We start from the raw sequence: 22545 nt of genomic DNA on the forward strand, positions 1-22545 counted from the left end.
TACTTAAAAATATACATATAAAGACATACTTTAATCTTAAAACAAAAAAAAAAACAAAAAAAAAAAACACTAAATTCTGAGACTCATTCAGATGGATCATTCGAATCAGTGACTTTATTAACTGGAGACTCACTCTGACTAGATAATTTGATGAGTGTACCGTTAACTGGAGACTCACTCTGACTGAATCATTTGAATCAGTGAGTTGTTAACTGGGGACTCACTCTGATGAATAATTTGAATCAGTGAGTTGTTATCTAGAGACTCACTCTGACAAATCATTTGAATCAGTGAGTTGTTAACTGGACACTCACTCTGATGAATACTTTGAATCAGTGAGTTGTTAACTGGAGATTCACTCTGATGAATACTTTGAATCAGTGAGTTGTTAACTGGAGACTCACTCTGATGAATAATTTGAATCAGTGAGTTGTTATCTAGAGACTCGCTCTGACAAATCATTTGAATCAGTGAGTAGTTGACTAAAGACTCACTATGACCAGATCATTTGAATCAGTGAGTTGTTAACTAAAGACTTGCTCTGACCAGATCATTTTAATCAGTGAGTAGTTGACTGAAGACTGACTTTGACCGGATCATTTGAATCAGTGAGTAGTTGACTAAAGACTCGCTCTGACCAGATCATTTGAATCAGTAAGTTGTTAACTAAAGACTCGCTCTCACCAGATCATTTGAAACAGTGAGTTGTTAACTAAAGACTCGCTCTGACCAGATCATTTGAGTTAGTAAGTAGTTGACTGAAGACTGACTTTGACCGGATCATTTGAATTAGTGAGTAGTTGACTGAAGACTGACTTTGACCGGATCATTTGAATCAGTGAGTAGTTGACTAAAGACTCGCTCTGACCAGATCATTTGAATCAGTGAGTTGTTAACTAAAGACTCGCTCTCACCAGATCATTTGAAACAGTGAGTTGTTAACTAAAGACTCGCTCTGACCAGATCATTTGAGTTAGTGAGTAGTTGACTGAAGACTGACTTTGACCGGATCATTTGAATAAGTGAGTTGTTAACTAAAGACTCGCTCTGATGAATCATTTGAATCAGTGAGTTGTTATCTAGAGACTCGCTCTGACCAGATCATTTGAATCAGTGAGTTGTTAACTAAAGACTCGCTCTGATCTGATCATTTGAATCAGTGAGTAGTTGACTAAAGACTCGCTCTGACCAGATCATTTGAATCAGTAAGTTGTTAACTAAAGACTCGCTCTCACCAGATCATTTGAAACAGTGAGTTGTTAACTAAAGACTCGCTCTGACCAGATCATTTGAGTTAGTAAGTAGTTGACTGAAGACTGACTTTGACCGGATCATTTGAATTAGTGAGTAGTTGACTGAAGACTGACTTTGACCGGATCATTTGAATCAGTGAGTAGTTGACTAAAGACTCGCTCTGACCAGATCATTTGAATCAGTGAGTTGTTAACTAAAGACTCGCTCTCACCAGATCATTTGAAACAGTGAGTTGTTAACTAAAGACTCGCTCTGACCAGATCATTTGAGTTAGTGAGTAGTTGACTGAAGACTGACTTTGACCGGATCATTTGAATAAGTGAGTTGTTAACTAAAGACTCGCTCTGATGAATCATTTGAATCAGTGAGTTGTTATCTAGAGACTCGCTCTGACCAGATCATTTGAATCAGTGAGTTGTTAACTAAAGACTCGCTCTGATCTGATCATTTGAATCAGTGAGTAGTTGACTAAAGACTCGCTCTGATGAATCATTTGAATCAGTGAGTTGTTAACTAAAGAATCACTCTGATGAATAATTTGAATCAGTGAGTTGTTATCTAGAGACTCGCTCTGACGAATCATTTGAATCAGTGAGTAGTTGACTAAAGACTCGCTCTGACCAGATCATTTGAATCAGTGAGTTGTTAACTAAAGACTCGCTCTGGTCTGATCATTTGAATCAGTGAGTAGTTAACTAAAGACTCGCTCTGACCAGATAATTTTGAATCATTGAGTAGTTAACTAAAGACTCGCTCTGACCAGATAATTTTGAATCATTGAGTAGTTAACTAAAGACTCGCTCTGACCAGATCATTTGAATCAGTGAGTAGTTGACTGAAGACTGACTTTGACTGGATCATTTGAATCAGTGACTTTATTAACTAGAGACTCAATCTGACTGGATCATTTGAATTAGTAACTTTATTAACTGGAGACTTAATCTGAATAGATCACTTGAATCAGTGAGTTGTTAAACAGAGACTCGCTCTCCGAACACCACTATCATGTCTCGGAGCTGGTGACAATTTCTCCAGTTGAAACTGACAAGGAATAACATGTTTTTAAATGTATTACATAAAAAGACGTAATCTTAATTGGGTAAAAAAAAAAAAAAAAATTCTCAAGATTAGCTAATTGTATTGAATATACATTTAAACTATAACACATTTTCATTTAATTGGAATAACTACTCAAGTATTAAATATGCCAAAGTGTGCTTCTTTTCTACAAGGGAGGTAGCTATGTATTCTGTTGAAATAAAACATTAGGTTGTCTGCTTCCATCGGTAAAGGACGGAAATGAATACGGATTTCAACGCTAATGCTAACTCTAACAGAACATGTTCTTAAGAGCTGGAATTGAGATATTTTGCTTTCCAACTTTTAACTTTTATGATTTAAGTTAATGTTTATATTCCCTGGGTGCAGGATATTATTTCCCAAACAATCACTATTTTAATTTCAAACTTAGTATTTCAGCTATTTTAAATAAACTTTGCATTTGACAAACAAAAATGAAAGCATGTTTACATCTGCAGCTACTGCACTTCCAGTGTAATTCCAGTAAATTGCAGACTGTTTATTATACATAGACAGAACACGTCTCAGTTTGTTTCCTCTAGCCAGCGAGGACAATACCATGCATTACTGTCTCATTTTAAAATTTTGTGCCTGAAATGCTAAATAGGACAGCATGTATGAAACAGGATATTGTTGTTGGCTCCTCGTCTTGCTTTGCCATTGTGTTTTGTGATTGTGCAAACAAATCTCCCACCGCTGTTTACATTAGGAAGTGAACAGGCACATATTTATTCTACTGTAGAACTAAGGCCAGTGATCAGAGATGTAGTTATATGTATGACTGTTAATTCCCTAGGTCAGGGTTTTTAACCAGCTCAATTCTTCACAGAGAAAACTGGCAGCTAAATTGATTTATATGTTCAAATGTATTCACATGACTGGTGATGGTGCAAACACCTAAATTAAATAATTATGTAATTCTCATGTTACTTATTTTTTCACACGTTTCTCATTTGTCTGACCTTTATCATACATTTCAGTATATTATGTGGTTCAAACAACTTTCAGTCTTCCAGTAGTTTTCTTTCTGATGACATTGGCCATGCTGTTTATCAGATGCGTTTTGTCCACTTTGATCACTACCGTAAAGTCACAGACTTATATTTCAAATGATAATCATTTTCATGGTCAGTTATTACTGAATAGTTCAGTAATACTAAATGGCAAATCCACTTGTTGTCTTTTGAAACAGACCATTTCGCATAATTTAAAGCAAACACAAATTGTGAAATATTTCACTTTGGATTGTTTTGGAATAGATCTTTCAAATAAAGCCACTTTGATTTTGTTTTGAGGTCTTCTTACCTGCCACTCATCAGGAATCCTGTGACCAATGCAATGAGGATGATGGCCACAGTAACAGCGACAGCGATGATGGGCACCTGACCCTGATCACTGGAGGCCGCTACTGCTGGACCACACACACAAGAGAAACACAAGAGCATGGTTTGAGAGTTTGTTTTGTGCCATTTCATCACAATCACTACATGTTTCTTGCTAAATAAATAATTACTGTAAATAACTGGACAGTAACATTAATTACACATACCCAATATTATGTGGTATGTTAATACAACATTCAATTGTTTTGCGGTCATAACTGTGCGCACTGTTCATTGATCATGATCTTTAACCAGATCATGTGAATCAGTGAGTTGTTAACTGGAGACTCGTTTAACCGGACCATTTGAATTAGTGAGTTGTTAACTGAAGACTTGTTCTTACCGGATAATCTGAATCAGTGAGTTGTTAACTGGAGACTCGCTCTGACTGGATCATTTGAATCAGTGAGTTGTTAACATAAGACTCGTTCTGACCAGATCATTTGAATCAGTGAGTTGTTGACTGGAGACTCACTCTGACTGGATCATTTGAATCAGTGAGTTGTTAACTGGAGACTCACTCTGACTGGACCATTTGAATCAGTGAGTTGTTAACTGAAGACTCGCTCTGAGTGGATCATTTGAATCAGTGAGTTATTAACTGAAGATGTGTTCTGACTGGATCATTTGAATCAGTGAGTTGTTAACATAAGACTCGTTCTGACTGGATCATTTGAATCAGTGAGTTGCAAACTGAAGATTCGTTCAGACTGGATCATTTGAATCAGTGAGTTGTTAACTGGAGACTCATTTGACCAGATCATTTGAATCAGTGAGTTGTTAACTGGAGACTCATTTGACCAGATCATTTGAATCAGTGAGTTGTTAACTGGAGACTCGCTCTGAGTGGATCATTTGAATCAGTGAGTTATTAACTGAAGACTTGTTCTGACTGGATCATTTGAATCAGTGAGTTGTTAACATAAGACTCGTTCTGACTGGATCATTTGAATCAGTGAGTTGTTAACATAAGACTCGTTCTGACTGGATCATTTGAATCAGTGAGTTGCAAACTGAAGACTTGTTCTGACCGGATCATTTGAATCAGTGAGTTGTTAACATAAGACTCGTTCTGACTGGATCATTTGAATCAGTGAGTTGCAAACTGAAGATTCATTTTGACTGGATCATTTGAATCAGTGAGTTGTTAACATAAGACTCATTCTGACTGGATCATTTGAATCAGTGAGTTGTTAACATAAGACTCGTTCTGACTGGATCATTTGAATCAGTGAGTTGCAAACTGAAGATTCGTTCTGACCGGATCATTTAAATCAGTGAGTTGTTGACTGGAGACTCACTTTAACTGGTTCATTTGAATCAGTGAGTTGTTAACTGGAGACTCAGTCTGACCAAATCATTTGAATCAGTGAGTTGTTGACTGGAGACTCGCTCTGACTAAATGATTTAAATCGGTGAATTGTTAACAGGAGAATCACTCTGATTGGATCATTTGAATCAGTGAGTTATTAACTGAAGACTTGTTCTGACTGGATCATTTGAATCAGTGAGTTGTTAACATAAGACTCGTTCTGACTGGATCATTTGAATCAGTGAGTTGCAAACTGAAGATTCCTTCTGACTGGATCATTTGAATCAGTGAGTTGTTAACTGGAGACTCATTTGACCAGATCATTTGAATCAGTGAGTTGTTAACTGGAGACTCATTTGATCAGATCATTTGAATCAGTGAGTTGTTAACTGGAGACTCATTTGACCAGATCATTTGAATCAGTGAGTTATTAACTGAAGACTTGTTCTGACTGGATCATTTGAATCAGTGAGTTGTTAACATAAGACTCGTTCTGACTGGATCATTTGATTCAGTGAGTTGTTAACATAAGACTCGTTCTGACTGGATCATTTGAATCAGTGAGTTGTAAACTGAAGATTCGTTCTGACCGGATTATTTGAATCAGTGAGTTGTTAACTGGAGACTCATTTGACCAGATCATCTGAATCAGTGAGTTGTTGACTGGAGACTCACTCTGACTGGATCATTTGAATCAGTGAGTTGTTAACATAAGACTCGTTCTGACTGGATCATTTGAATCAGTGAGTTGTTAACATAAGACTCGTTCTGACTGGATCATTTGAATCAGTGAGTTGTTAACATAAGACTCGTTCTGACTGGATCATTTGAATCAGTGAGTTGCAAACTGAAGATTCGTTCTGACCGGATCATTTAAATCAGTGAGTTGTTGACTGGAGACTCACTTTAACTGGTTCATTTGAATCAGTGAGTTGTTAACTGGAGACTCAGTCTGACCAAATCATTTGAATCAGTGAGTTGTTGACTGGAGACTCGCTCTGACTAAATGATTTAAATCGGTGAATTGTTAACAGGAGAATCACTCTGATTGGATCATTTGAATCAGTGAGTTATTAACTGAAGACTTGTTCTGACTGGATCATTTGAATCAGTGAGTTGTTAACATAAGACTCGTTCTGACTGGATCATTTGAATCAGTGAGTTGCAAACTGAAGATTCCTTCTGACTGGATCATTTGAATCAGTGAGTTGTTAACTGGAGACTCATTTGACCAGATCATTTGAATCAGTGAGTTGTTAACTGGAGACTCATTTGATCAGATCATTTGAATCAGTGAGTTGTTAACTGGAGACTCATTTGACCAGATCATTTGAATCAGTGAGTTATTAACTGAAGACTTGTTCTGACTGGATCATTTGAATCAGTGAGTTGTTAACATAAGACTCGTTCTGACTGGATCATTTGATTCAGTGAGTTGTTAACATAAGACTCGTTCTGACTGGATCATTTGAATCAGTGAGTTGTAAACTGAAGATTCGTTCTGACCGGATTATTTTAATCAGTGAGTTGTTAACTGGAGACTCACTCTGACTGGATCATTTGAATCAGTGAGTTGTTAACATAAGACTCGTTCTGACTGGATCATTTGATTCAGTGAGTTGTTAACATAAGACTCGTTCTGACTGGATCATTTGAATCAGTGAGTTGTAAACTGAAGATTCGTTCTGACCGGATTATTTTAATCAGTGAGTTGTTGACTGGAGACTCACTCTGACTGGATCATTTGAATCAGTGAGTTGTTAACATAAGACTCGTTCTGACTGGATCATTTGAATCAGTGAGTTGTTAACATAAGACTCGTTCTGACTGGATCATTTGAATCAGTGAGTTGCAAACTGAAGACTTGTTCTGACCGGATCATTTGAATCAGTGTGTTGTTAACTGGAGACTCACTCTGACTGGATCATTTGAATCAGTGAGTTGTTAACTGGAGACTCATTTGACCAGATCATTTGAATCAGTGAGTTGTTAACTGGAGACTCACTCTGACTGGATCATTTAAATCAGTGAGTTGTTAACTGGAGACTCACTCTGACTGGATCATTTAAATCAGTGAGTTATTAACTGGAGACTCATTTGACCAGATCATTTGAATCAGTGAGTTGTTGACTGGAGACTCACTCTGACTGGATCATTTGAATCAGTGAGTTGTTAACATAAGACTTGTTCTGACTGGATCATTTGAATCAGTGAGTTGTTAACATAAGACTCGTTCTGATTGGATCATTTGAATCAGTGAGTTGTTAACATAAGACTCGTTCTGACCGGATCATTTAAATCAGTGAGTTGTTGACTGGAGACTCACTCTGACTAAATGATTTGAATCGGTGAGTTGTTAACAGGAGAATCACTCTGATTGGATCATTTGAATCAGTGAGTTGTTAACTGGAGACTCGCACTAAGTGAATGACTTAAATCAGTGAGTTGATAACTGGAGATTGGCTCTGACCAGATCATTTGAATCAGTGAGTTGTTAACTGGAGAATCGTTCTGACCGGATCATTTGAATCAGTGAGTTGTTAATTGAAGACTCGTTCTAACCGGATCATTTGAATCAGTGAGTTGTTAACTGGAGAATCGTTCTGACCGGATCATTTGAATCAGTGAGTTGTTAATTGAAGACTCGTTCTAACCGGATCATTTGAATCAGTGAGTTGTTAACTGGAGAATCGTTCTGACCGGATCATTTGAATCAGTGAGTTGTTAATTGAAGACTCGTTCTAACCGGATCATTTGAATCAGTGAGTTGTTGACTCAAGAACAGCTTCAGTCTGATCAGTCCAATTTGTCAATAATTCTTTCTGTGCAATATGTGAACTGATTAAACAGGCTCATTGAAATGAATTAGCTCGTTCACAAATCGTGATCTCAGAGCAAGTGAAGTTAAAAAAAACAGCGAAAAAGTAAGTTTCTCAAAATAAAAATACTGTTACTCTCCATCATGGCTTTTTTCACAGCACTGTGGGACGTATTTAATAAAGGCATGCAAGATTATAATTGTTTGTGTTTTGTGTTTGCCTATCCTTGTGACTTTGATGAAGGTCAGATGACATTTTGACCAATTAAAACAGAAAACCAACAATTTCAGTGGGTTCACATTCTTTTTTTTTTTTTGGCTATTTTTTTGCTACAAAAAAGTATTTCATCATGTTTCACTTACAGTAAGGACTTGTTTCAAACTCAAAGCGGCGACTGAACCCTCCGTAGCCTGCAGAGGTGCGTGCTCTGATTTGAAAGATGTACGCTGAGGAAGGTTTAAGGCCATCCACCAAAACATCCGTCTCCTTTGACTTGATGATGGTGTAGCTTGTTTCCTGATCCTATAGAGCCACCAGAAGACAAGAGAAGACAAAAACGGTCAGAGAGGGAGAGAATGAGGGATAAGGGCCTCACATCCCATGGGACAACGGCAAAGTGTGTGTGTGTTGAGGCCAGTAGTGAGGATCGGTTTCACGGTCTTCATTGGCTTTGTTTTAAAGCCCTGTGTTAAGTGCTCTGTCCATTAGCTTTCATATGAGCGGCTGCGGCTCGTCATAGCTCTTTCGTTTTCTAAGTGCATCGTATCAGTGTTTCACAGAACGCTCCAAAACACTGAGGTCATGAGGAGCTGGGGCTCGTTTTCAGCCGTATTCTGTCTTTAAATGGCCCAACAAAGCAACCGGCAAATGCTGCAAGGTGAGGAGCAATCAGAGATGGCGATAGGAGACGGGATTTAGTTTCGGCTTTGTGAGGGTTGTCGCCAGTGGGGTGGTCGACTGAGACGCCCAACGACAACCCTGCTGCTGGTAACATTGCTTCATTAGAGGATAAATCTTGTCATCCCGTCAGATGTATGAATTCCTTTGGAATAAAATATCGGTCAATCTTTTGCATGCATTTACAGTGACTAGTTATTCAAGCTTGAAAAAGGGCACCAAAGGACAGATTTACTAACAATTTGCACAAGCACCGATCCTTGTTTACTAAATACATAAAGTGAAACATTAGTGATGAAAAGTGTGCATATGGTTATTTTTCCCTTTCAGGGAAACTGTGAGAGTTGCTAATTTGCATTGTGAGAACCAGAATTAATTAACATTCAGACTGGTTTTGGGAGTTTTGTGAATATCCAAATTCAATAATGATTTGTTCACAAATTAGATACTTCTGTATACAAAGCTTAGATACTTCTCAAGTGCTTTCGCATCATTTTATGAAGTCTGAAATCTTTAGTTCCCAATCACTGCTGCTGTAATGGAAAACATATTTAGACCATGATGGCCCAAAAGCCTTTTTTTTCTCCCCTAATCAAATGTAAGCAAATTTGTGACACTGACAATGCCAACTCAAGTTCAAGGTCAGTTTTCTGGGACATTTAGTTCTTTACATCTTTCTCGAATCAGGCTGTAAATCATTATCACTAGGTTTTCTTCATGTTGGGTCGAGGACTTCTGTCAAAATGTAAAAAAAAAAAAAAAAAATAATTACAATTAATAATTTATATATATTAAATAAAATAATAGCATTTAAACATTCTGTAACACTTAACAATAAGGTTAATTTGGATAATATTCGTAAACTTTATTAGTTAACATACACTAACAATGAAAAAAAATACTTCTAGAGCATTTATTAATTTTAGTATTGAATCAAACATTTACTAATACATTATTAAAATCAAAAGTTGTATCATTTAATAGATGCAAGCTAATATGGACTAACAAGGAACAGTTGTATTTTTCTTAACTAACATTAACAAAGATAAATAAATACTATGACAATGCATTGATCATTGTTAGTTAATGTTAGTTAATGCATTAAATATTATATTTAAATATTATATTATATCATATATAAATAATATTTAAATATTTAATTTAACAAATTAAACCTTATTATAAAGTGCTACCAAAAATCTTAAACATTCTGAAATTCATGTTTATTTATTTATTATTAGCATTATTATTATTAATTATTATGATTAGTAGTAGTAGTATCAGAACTTGTTTAACTGTTTTTAGACAGAAAATTTGATTTTCTGACTTATTTGAAGAATAGAAAATTCAAAATAACAGCATTTATTTAAAAATAAAAGTATTTTGCAATATTATACAATTTATTAGTCATTTTTATTCAGCAGTTTGTAAGTTTTTTGCAAATCAGTCTTACACAAAAAAAAGCAAAAAAAAAAAAAAAAAAATGTCAGTGCATCATGGTTTCCTCAAAAACATTAAAGGAACACTCCACTTTTTTTTGGAAATAGGCTCATTCTCCAACTCCCCCGAGTTAATAAGTTGAGTTTTACCATTTTGAAATCCATTCAGCCGTTCTCCTGTTCTGGCGATATCACTTTTAGCATAGCTTAGCATAGATCATTGAATCCTATTAGACCAATAGCATCGCGTTCAAAATGACCAACGAGTTTCGATATTTGTCCTATTTAAAACTTGACTCTTCTGCAGTTATATCGTGTACTAAGACCGGTGGAAATGCAAAGCTTCAATTTTCTAGGCTGATAAGATTAGGAACTACTCTCCCATTCCGGCGTAATAGTCAAGGAAGTTTGCTGCCGTAATATGGCTGAAGCAGGAGCAGTAATACCACGCAGCACATGTGCAAATGCTATACTAGCTGGGAACTCATTTCTGATAATACTCCGCCTGCTTCGGCCATATTACGGCAGCAAACTTCCTTGACTATTACGCCGGAATGGGAGTGTAGTTCCTAATCTTATCAGCCTGGAAACTCGCAGCTTTGCATTTCCACTGGTCTTAGTACACGATATAACTACAGAAGAGTCAAGTTTTAAATACAACAAATATGGAAACTCGTTGGTCATTTTTGAACGCGATGCTATTGGTCTAATAGGATTCAATGATCTATGCTAAGCTATGCTAAAAGTGATATCGCCAGAACAGGAGAACGGCTGAATGAATTTCAAAACGGTAAAAATCAACTTATTAACTCGGGGGGAGTTGGAGAATGAGCCTATTTCCAAAAAAAAGTGGAGTGTTCCTTTAAGAGGCACAATGGTTATTAACGCTAATATTACTAATAAATGTTTTTGAGGAGCAAATCAGCATATTAGAATGACTCTGAATGATCATGTGACACTAAAGACTGCAGTAATGATGCTGAAAATTCAGCTCTGATCACATCAATCAATTACATTTTAACATATTTACATACTTTACATTGAAAATACACTGTTAGACATTTCTGTAATTTCAACAGTTTTTTACTGTATATCACCCAGTATAAAACAGCAAATTCCCTTTAAAGTAAATAACTATAATTCCCTTTGCATCATGGGAATTTTCTGTGACGTCAAACACCACATACAGAGACTAACTGTATTTTTAAAAATTGAGGTATACTACTGTATTTGTGGTAACGACCTCTTTGGCGCCACTCCATTGAGATAATTATTTTCCTCATTTCTTACATTTGGACTGACAGGATTTTTCGCCACAGGAGTTTATCCTTCGTTTCAGAAACAGTGCGAGTGGAACAGCGTATTTAGAGTACTACTGAACCTCAAAAATATACTGGGGCATCAGTTTACTGTCCTGCATCTATTGTGGATAGTTTCACGGATTATAATGGTTTCTATACTGTCTTTTGTCGCGTCGCGCCGCTCGCGTCTGAGGACACGGAACCAGCGAGGCAGCGCCGGGGTTTTCCCCCGGGGATGGAACCCGCGAGCGGGAGAGTTCCGGAGAGCATCTGCGTTGTGTATTGACGCACCTTACAAGCAAGCAAGGTAAAATATATATATATATATATATATATATATATATATATATATATATATATATATATTTGTTATTTGTATGTCTGTTTGTGTGTGGTTTGTCAGATTTTTGCCCAACAGTTTAACCTAGTAACATTTACTCGTCAACATTATGGTACATAAACTTTACCACGGTAAACTGCGCTGTACTTTCAATTAACAAATGACGCTGTCAGCTTATTAAATTACCAAATTAAATTATTTTAACGCGCAAAGCATAATCTTATATTAACAGTAAGTTAGCTAATGTGAAATTTTGTTCAGGTGTTATTTAATGTTCAGCAGTAGCCTAGTTGCGAATACAAAATCGTATGTTAACTAACGTTAGGTTAAACAAAAGTTTTATGACTAGCTGCCTTTTTTTAAATTGAATTTAACATTTACTGCATTTTGTGTGTTTAAAGGCAACTCAAATGAAGCATCACAGATGACAAGAGCAGGTTACCCACGCTGGGGCTAATAATTCATGGTAAGATAATAACTTCACTATGATTTTGAGAGGTTTGTGTATTCCATATGGGGGTTTGTCTTTTACAAATGTGTAATTTCTTTTTTTCTTTTTTTTTTTTTCAGGGAACAAATTTCTCTGTGTAACAAAGTGGACGGTGAGCAAAGGTGACCTATGTTTTGGAGCAGCACCTGGAATGCCATTTGATGGGAGAAAGAGTGAAGATGCAGTGTTCCAGCATTGGAATATTTTTTTTCTGTGTTTCAGTGTTATATATGCAATGTTTAAATAAAGAATGTGATATTTTGGAATAATTGTGTCTGTTTGAATTGAATATCAGTAGTAACTATAAAATTAATTCTATATAAAAATTATAAAATTTAATTAAATCTATATACAAAACAATGAATTACAATAATATATGGCAGTACATTACTACAGTACCTTACTGTAAACTGAAATACAGTTGGGTACTGTAAATTCTAATTACAGTAACTTACTGGCAACAGTAACTTAATGTCTAACAGTGTAGATATTTTAAACTGCAATAATAATTGATAATATAACAGTTTTTACTGTATTTTCTAATCAAATGAATGCAGTCCTGGTAAGCAGAAGAGACATTACACCTGTAGTGTAACTTTCTAAGTATTCTAGACTTTACTTTATTTGTTTTCTTTTGATTTTGGGGTGAAATGTAACCTGTGAATGTTTACAGCATGCCATATTTACCTTCTCAAAATACTTGATTTCATACTCCAGTATGATGCCGTTGGGTCGGTCGGGTTCCTGCCAGGACACTGCGATGCTATTCTTCGCCGTCTTGCCTTTCTTCACCACGGTTATAGGAGACGGAGCTGAGAACAAAACAGTTACATCTCACCTTACTTTCACCTCAAATCAAGCAGAAAATGTATTTTCTTGTGTGATACAGTGAAGCCCTGATGCAACGTGCTGTAATTGTCATTTGAAAGTTTCCAAGTCTATATACTTGAGACTTATATTCGATAGGACCAACCCCTCAGCAATGCTTAATTAAATGTCATATTGTGCTAATTACTTGAATGTGTTTCATACAGTTCAGAGGAAGAGCGATTCAGAAATATGAAATATTCTTCACTTCAGTGGCAGAGACAATCGGAGGGAATGTCTTTCATCTTAACTAGTCGATCGCTTTGAGAAAACGCTTTGCACGTGGGTTCAGGCAATGACATACTTTAATGTTTGTACAACCTAATTATCGCAGATGACAAATGCATGGTGTAATCTGTCCTGATTTACCTCCTTCCCATAAACTCCCAGACATGACATCAGTCTCAACAAGTCTGAAATTGTTTTATAGTTTTTATCATTTGTCCATAAAAGAGGATGACTGATATGACTTAGAGTAACTTAAAGTTAAATATTTACAGTGTTATTTTTTGATGGTGGAGTTTAAACTCTACGTGGCAAGAGTTGTAAATTGTAAAAAAAAAAAAAAAAAAAAAAAATAATAATAATATATATATATATATATATATATATGGTTTTTTGTTGTTGTTTACCCTATTCACCTGCAGTGTCTCGCCTTAATTTAATTTTTGTTTTTTTTATTTTGAGCAAAAAATACATATCATACATTTTTCCCTAATTTACAAAAAAAAAAAAAAAAACACTAGAATGTCATTCAGTGTCAATCTTGTCAGGCATATTTACAACAAAAATCAATTTATGACATATTAAACGATGGATTACTTTCAACCCAAATACTAATTATGATTAATTCTACACTGTTAAAATGTGCCACTATCCTCACTGTAAAAAGTGAACAGTTGGATCAACTTAAAAAAAAAATACTTCAATTGGTAACACCTAAACATTTTAAGTTTTTTCAACTTAATTTATTACATTTATCAACTTAATTTCCCTAGGTCAATCACACTTACATAATTTTAGTTAATTAAATCCTAATATTTACATTCAACTAACTTAATTTAGCTGCATAAGTGAACAGTTGGATCAACTTAAATGTCACCAACTGAAGTATTTTTTTAATGTTGTTTCAACTTAATTACATTTAACAACTTAATTTTCCTAAGTCAATTCAACTGCATTCTTAACTTAATTCAACTTAAATTGAATTGTTGAACCTGAAACTGAAATATTTAATTAGATGTGAAGTTGAGATATATTTCTAAGCATTTAAGATGAAAGAATGGACAACTCCAAGTTACAATTTGGAACGCAGAAAACCACATTAAATAGACTCAAATAGTTATAGTAATTCAACTTACTCCCAAGCTCACATTTGTCAGTAAGAATTGTTTACTCATTTAAAACACAATAACATTTAATATGCTCTCTTATATTCCTTTATATATTTTAATATGCACAAGTGAAAATAAGCATGTTGTTTGAATTTTTATATAAATATTGTGTTACACTGAATGACAATGTAACATTATTTCAACCCAAATTGTGACATTTTATTCTCCAAAGCCCTATTTGATTTCTTAAAAGTACACTTTACTTACATTTAACATGCTTTCTATGGATATATAATCACTTTTTTACATTTCTTTTGACATTTTGACAGTCTTTTTAAAGTGCAAATACTATTTGGGATATTATATATTATATACATTTGAGACAGACTTTACACTGTTACTATTTGTCGTTGCACTGTAGGGATGAGAAAGCAAGAAAAGCTCATAAAAACTCCTGTGTCGAATAAAACTCATTGCAAACTAAAACTTTAAATTCAATTGTTGATCTTCTAAATTCTCTCTCTTTCGCTTCTCAGTTTTCCTCCCATACGGCTGTGTTTGGTGTCACACACATAAAAAAGCCCCTATCTGTCTATATGGAGCGCTGAAATCAAACCCGGCTTTATATTCGTCAACAGAAGTGTCAGACTGTGTCCACGAGATAAATCACGTTTAAGTTCTCCGGACGATCCCTCAGGCGCTGATCCAATAGCTCAATAGAAGCCCATGATAGGAAAGCAAAGAAAAGCCTTTCCCCCATCCTCTCTTTCCCAAACAAAGAGTAACTGTATCCTTTTTGCTCAGACAAAACTGTAATCATTCCTATCTTAAAAGCCTGAAACGGTATACTTGGCAACCTGATCTTCAGGCCTGCAGGAGAAGAGATGTATTGTGGAGGGTGGATGGGCCACTTAAACGGTCTGGCAGCCTGTTAAATGTTTGACTTTCAGTCAGGCGGGAGACGCGGCCCTTTGAGTTATCGATTCTCAATAATCCTTAAGGTCAGCACAGGGAATTTTGATCTATATTGGTGATGGCAAGAAACAAAAACAGCAGCAGGGGATCCATCAAACAAAATAGTCATGCTGTGTGACACGGAGTGGAAATGTTTATCCAAACACATGAATATAGGTATAGGCCCACGCAAAATCTTTGCCCACACAATGTCCCGAAGATTTATACAGGATCTGAACCCCTGTAGTTAACGCACCGCATGTTATATAAGTGTATCTGTTTCTTTTACACTATTTTACCTTATACTCTTAAAAATAAGGGTGCTTTAAACGGTTCTTCACAGTGATGCCATAGAAGAACCATTCAGTCAAAGAACCATCTCTTTCTTACCTTTTTTACAATCTGAAGAACCTTCTTTCACCACAAAGAACCTTTTGTCAAACAGAAAGGTTCTTCAGATGTTAAAGGTTCTTTATGGAACCATTTAGACAAAACGGGTCTTCTATGGCATCGTGAAGCACCTTTATTTTTAAGAGCATAGATGTGGCTTGAGTTTCCCTTTCGATGTAAGTTTATGAGATCTTTCTGCAGAAGTTTAAAAGGGTAACTTACTCAAAAAATTTAAATTCTGTCTGCATTTATTTATTCTCATGTCATTCAAACCTATATTTAGAATAAAGATATTTTTAATACATATTTTCGTCCATTAAAAGTCCACAAACAATTGTTTAAGCTTCAAAAAGTTCATAAAGATATCATAAAAGCGACCCTTATGAATTTTATGAATTTGTATTAAAGTGGTTTAATACAAAGATACATATTTGCTTTATATGCTAAAAAATAAATAAATATAGGTTTGGAAAAACAAAAACAGATGATCTTTAACTTTAAACTAATCTTTTCAACATTGTTCATACACTGTAAAAACCAATAAACAGGTTTGTAGACAAATTAAAGTAGTCAAACTACAGTCAAAATAAATAAATAAATAAATGTAGTTTGAAGATAAAATAGTCAAACTACAGTCAAAATAAATAAGTGTAGTTTGTAGGTAATTTAAAGTAGTCAAAATGTAGTTTGAAGATCAAATAGTCAAACTACAGTAACTATTATAAATAAATAAATAAATGTAGTTTGAATATAAAATAATCAAACTATAGTCAAACAAACAAATAAATATAGTTTGTATATAATTTAATATAATCAAAATGTAGTTTGAAGATAAAATAGTCGAACTGCAGTAACAATTATAAATAAATAAATAAATAAATAAATAAATGTCGTTTGAAAATAAAATAGTCAAACTACAGTCAAAATAAACAAGCAAACAAACAAACCAATAAATATAGTTTGTAAATAATGTAAAGTAGTCAAAATGTAGTTTGAAGATAAAATAGCCAAACTGCAATCAAAATCATAAATAAATAAATAAATAAATAAATAAATAAATAAATGTAGTTTAAAGATAAAATAGTCGAACTAGTCAAAATAAATAAATAAATAAATGTAGTGTGTAGATAATTTAAAATAGTCAAACCACAGTAAAAAAAAAAAATAAATAAATATAGTTTTAAGATAAAATAGTCAAACTACAGTCAAACTACAAAATAAATAAATACATAAATAAATATATGTAGTTTGAAAACAAATTAAAGTAGTCAAACTACAGTCAAAACAAATAAATAAATGTAGTTTGTAGACAATTTAAGGTAGCGTAGTTAAATAAATAAATAAATTGATTAATTAATTCAGATTATAGACAAATTAAAGTTGTCAAACTACAGTCAAAATATAAATAAATAAATGTAGTTTGAAGATAAAATAGTCAAACTATAGTCAAAATAAATAAATAAATAAATAAATAAATACATTCATGTAGTTTGAAAACAAATTAAAGTAGTCAAACTACAGTCAAAATAAATGTATTTTCTAGATAATTTAAGGTGGTCCAACTAAATAAACACGTTTGTTTGCAGACAACTTAGTCAAAATACAGTCTAAATAAATAAATGCATGAATAGATAAATAAATAAATGTAGTTTTTTAGATAATTTAAAGTAGTCAAACTAAATAAATAAATACATTCTGTTTGTAGACAACTTAGTCAAAATACAGTCAAAATAAATAAATAAATAAATATATGTGGTGTGAAGACAAATTAAAGTAGTCAAACTACAGTCTAAATAAATACATAAATAAATGTAGTTTGTAGATAATTTAAGGTAGTCAAACTACAGTCATGAACGAATGAATGTAGTTTGTAGATAAATTAAACTAGTCAAACTACAGCACAATCAATCAATCAATCAATCAATCAATCAATCAATCAGTCCATTAATTAATGCTTTAGAATAAATTTACATTGCTAGTTCATGTTAACTAACGTACATTTACTAAGGTTAAATTTAAGTGTTAAATCCTTAAAAATATACTAAAATCCACCTTAAAACCACAGGTGGTAAAGAGAAAGTCACATGATGAATAAAAGTTCATCACAATAGCTTTTTGCATCACAAGTAGAAATTACATGAAATGTACCATTAGATCTATTACAGTTGTAGAGTATTTTGGAGTGATTAGATCTTACTTTCAGTTACATATTAATGTAAACCCCATTTCACCTTACATAAAAATCCAATTCCACAGATATCCCGCTAAAATCAACCCAGAAAACGTACAAATGTGTGCAGATTTAGCACAGACCTATATGACAGCAAAAAAGCAGCGAAACCTTCCTCTGTGTGAAATCTCACAGTCCTATTTTTAGTTCCGCGAGAGATTTCATCTAGAATGCTTCGCAGAGTACATTGTGGGCCATGTAAGTGTGATAAATTTATTTTACAGCTTGAACTGGAACTTTTCCATTTGCAAAAGACCACTGTCAGTAAACCAGAACTCTTGAGTCGCAAAACAGTGAGTCGCGAAGGTAATAAAGTCCTCGACAGTCTTGACATCAATGACAGCTCGCAGTGCAAAGGTCCCGCTAAAGCGCCGCCTCTCAGTTCATTAACAGATGGAACGGCAGCATTCTCCGGGAAACGTGTCAGAGGAAGTGTGATGATCGCACTCTGATTAATGCCTCCAAATGGGAAGTGTTGCCTTTATCTAGTGTGAGATTCTTCTCGCAAAAGCTTGATATCTGTGCCAGCCGACGAAACAGCACGAAATGTCACTACTTCCACATGTAGCGAACTATTTTTGTCTTTTTTTCACACAACCCGAGCCGCTTTAGCTTAGTTAATCGCAGCTGTCAACATGAATCCAGCTTAGCATGAGCAGCATCATAAAAAAAGGCCTGCATCACTTCCTGGCTGTACAACGCTGACTCCAGGCAGTATTGGTTTTTGTGTAGGCGGAATCTTCCAAGCAAATATTTGCATGTAATTTAATTGAAGTTAGCATGCCGGGCCGTGGTTTTCATCTGGGTAAGAAAGGTCATCTCCTCCGCTCCGGCCCCGAATGACTGCCAACACCAGGATCTCAACAGGCCCTGTGTTTGTAAACAAGTGTTGTTTGGGGAGCCCTGCCGAGAAGCAAGATGAAAAACCCCTGGCAGAGCCGAGCGGCCCGTCGGCCAAATCTAGGCCTGAGATATGACTCCTGCCAACAGACGCCGGTGCCAGCCAGAGGCCTGGCCTGAGAACTATGAGCTACCAAATACAATCTTAACTATTTGCCAAACGTATCTGCCCTTATGTATAGCATCTGGCTAAAAACAAGAGCGCAGATTCTAGAACAATGCAACACGTATTTTCTTAAGCAGTACTTTTGTATTGCTTTCCATTAAAATATCCACTTGAAAAACAAACTAGATTTGAGACTTCAGAAGCAAAACTTTTTAAAATAAATATACATATTATATATTTTCAAACAACATTTGTAGCACAGGTATATTTTTAGCAACAGTCAAAAACACATAGTATGGGTCAAATTTATAGATTTTTCTTTTATGCCAAAGATCATTAGGATGTTAAGTAAAGATCATGTTTCATGAAGATATTTTGTAGATTTTCTACCGTAAATATATTAAAACCTAATTTTTGATTAGTTATATGCATTGCTAAATTTGCACAACTTTAAAATATTTTCTCAATATTTAGATTGTTTTGCACCCTCAGATTCCAGATTTTCAAATAGTTGTATCTCAGCCGAATAAAAGCTTATTTATTCAACTCCTAATTAGAAAAAACAAAAAAAACAAAAAAAAAACCTTATGACTGGTTTTGTGGTCCAGGGTCACATATGAGGACCATAAAAGCAATCAAACCAACATATCTTAAATTATATCTTACTTGTTACTGTTGTGTTTTTAACATTAGTTAATGCACTGTGAACTAACATTAACAAATAATGAATTACTGTATTTTTATTAACTAACATTAACAAAGAATAACACATACTGTAATAAATGTATTGTGCATTGTTAATTCATAATAGGTATTACATTAACTAATGTTAAAAAATGACACCTTATTGGAAAGTGTTACTGAATTTTTAATGGTTTTGAAAAGCTTTGCTGCTTCAATATTTTTGTGGAAACTATGTTTTTTTTAAATATTAAATATTGTAACTTTATAAATGACTATAAATAAACGTTAAACCTACAATTTGTTGGGTCAACTTAAAAAAAACATTGCTACCCCCGCTGCCTTAAAATTGTTTTGTTTTTTTTTTTGTTTTTTTTTTCCCAGTGTGATGCAGTTGTTTCAACATACATTTTGAGTTGAAACAACAGTTATACTAGTTCATTTAACTTTCAGCAGTTGAGGGTCAATAAACTTAAATTTTCTTGTTGTCAAAAAAAAAAAAAAAAAAAAAAAAAAAAAAAATAAAAATATATATATATATATATATATATATATATATATATATATATATATATATATATATATATATATTCTTTGCATGATCTGGCCATACAAAACAAATATTAGAACAAACTGAAATTTCTAAGGGTATGTTTATACGACAACAATTTACTAAAAGCGGAAAGGTTTTTCCTTTGCATTTTTGAAAAGTTTGCATACAGATGACAACACATGGATCTGCAAAAATGACTAAAATGATGTTTATGCTACGGGGCCGTTGAATGCTTAAATCTGATTGGCTGACAAACGTTCTAATGGTGTGCATTATTTTCAGGGAAATGCGTGTTAAACGTATGCCGCGTTCCAGACAACCCTTAACCCGTGTTTTTCCAACCTTCTACCAGTGAAAGTGCACCGGAACGGCAGTCAAACCCGTGACTTCTCACTCGTGAACTCGTACTAGACTGATGTACTCCCAGTTCCGAGTTCTGACGTAACATAGCCCGCGAAACAACAATGTCAACCCTAATGGGTGCGGTGTTTATGCAAATAGTACACGGTGGAAAAATAGAGCTTAGGACAATATAACGTTGCAATCAAATTAAAAATAATATAAAAATAATAATAATTCATAAATGTGCCCAGGCAGTTTGGCGTGACTTGCCTGGAATGCTACAAAGTTGTGAGTCATGGTTTGAAGTGGTGATTTACCAGTTAAAAAAAACTTGCCTGGAACACAGCAGTAGTTCCAGGCAGGTCTTGACCGCATTACATGTCTATATCACTTTGCCACACGATTTCAGTTGTCTCAAAGGTCCTTACAGCCCAAAACAGCAAAATAACCAAAAAACACAACGACTCTGTCCAAACAAATAAATACAGTAAACAATAGGATAAAAACGACAGATTATTTATTGTTTTAGGACAAAAAATTGACAAATGTCTTGAAATATATCATCTGATCAATGTCTTGGAGTGTGGTAACCATAGTACAGTTGTGGCCAAAAGTTTTGAGAATTACATAAATATTGGAAATTGGAAAAGTTGCTGCTTAAGTTTTTATAATAGCAATTTGCATATACTCCAGAATGTTATGAAGAGTGATAAGATGAATTGCATAATCCTTCTTTGCCATGAAAATTAACTTAATCCTGAAAAAAAAACTTTCCACTGCATTGTTAAGAAGGCTTCAGGGCATCCAAGAAAGTCCAGCAAGCGCCAGGATCGTCTCCTAAAGAGGATTCAGCTGTGAGATCGGAGTGCCACCAGTGCAGAGCTTGCTCAGGAATGGCAGCAGGCAGGTGTGAGCGCATCTGAACACACAGTGAGGCCAAGACTTTTGGAAGATGGCCTGGTGTCAAGAAGGGCAGCAAAGAAGCCACTTCTCTCCAATAAAAACATCAGGGACAGACTCATCTTCTGCAAAAAGTATGGCGAATGGACTGCTGAGGACTGGGGCAAAGTCATATTCTCCGATGAAGCCTCTTTCCGATTGTTTGGGGCATCTGGAAAAAGGCTTGTCCGGAGAAGAAAAGGTGAGCGCTACCATCAGTCCTGTGTCATGCCAACAGTAAAGCATCCTGAGACCATTCATGTGTGGGGTTGCTTCTCATCCAAGGGAGTGGGCTCACTCAAAATTTTGCCCAAAAACACAGCCATGAATAAAGAATGGTACCAAAACACCCTCCAACAGCAACTTCTTCCAACAATCCAACAACAGTTTGGTGAAGAGCAATGCATTTTCCAGCACGATGGAGCACCGTGTCATAAGGCAAAAGTGATAACTAAGTGGCTCGGGGACCAAAACGTTGAAATTTTGGGTCCATGGCCTGGAAACTCCCCAGATCTTAATCCCATTGAGAACTTGTGGTCAATCCTCAAGAGGCGGGTGGACAAACAAAAACCCGCTAATTCTGACAAACTCCAAGAAGTGATTATGAAAGAATGGGTTGCTATCAGTCAGGATTTGGCCCAGAAGTTGATTGAGAGCATGCCCAGTCGAATTGCAGAGTTCCTGAAAAAGAAGGGCCAACACTGCAAATACTGACTCTTTGCATAAATGTCATGTAATTGTCGATAAAAGCCTTTGAAACATATGAAGTGCTTGTAATTATATTTCAGTACATCACAGAAACAACTGAAACAAAAATCTAAAAGCAGTTGAGCAGCAAACTTTGTGACAACTAATATTTGTGTCATTCTCAAAACTTTTGGCCACGACTGTAGATGCGGAATAACTGACTTCGGTCCGTTGAATTCTACAAAAAT

The 22545-nt window shown here is 34.8% G+C and overlaps 1 protein-coding gene across 1 annotated transcript in view; it reads right to left on the minus strand.

The window, feature by feature from the left end:
- LOC141298998 (ephrin type-A receptor 5) overlaps positions 1 to 22545 on the minus strand; it is a 64766-nt gene that overhangs the window by 30521 nt on the left and 11700 nt on the right. Inside the window, exons 2-4 of the mRNA XM_073829281.1 lie at positions 13002 to 13126; positions 8210 to 8369; positions 3640 to 3742 (exon numbers count right to left, since the gene is read on the minus strand). Of these exons, the coding sequence (XP_073685382.1) occupies positions 3640 to 3742; positions 8210 to 8369; positions 13002 to 13126 (388 nt within the window). The remainder of the gene's footprint in view (positions 1 to 3639; positions 3743 to 8209; positions 8370 to 13001; positions 13127 to 22545) is intronic.

Source organism: Garra rufa, chromosome 23 (assembly GCF_049309525.1).
Source record: "Garra rufa chromosome 23, GarRuf1.0, whole genome shotgun sequence".
NCBI lineage: Eukaryota > Metazoa > Chordata > Actinopteri > Cypriniformes > Cyprinidae > Garra > Garra rufa.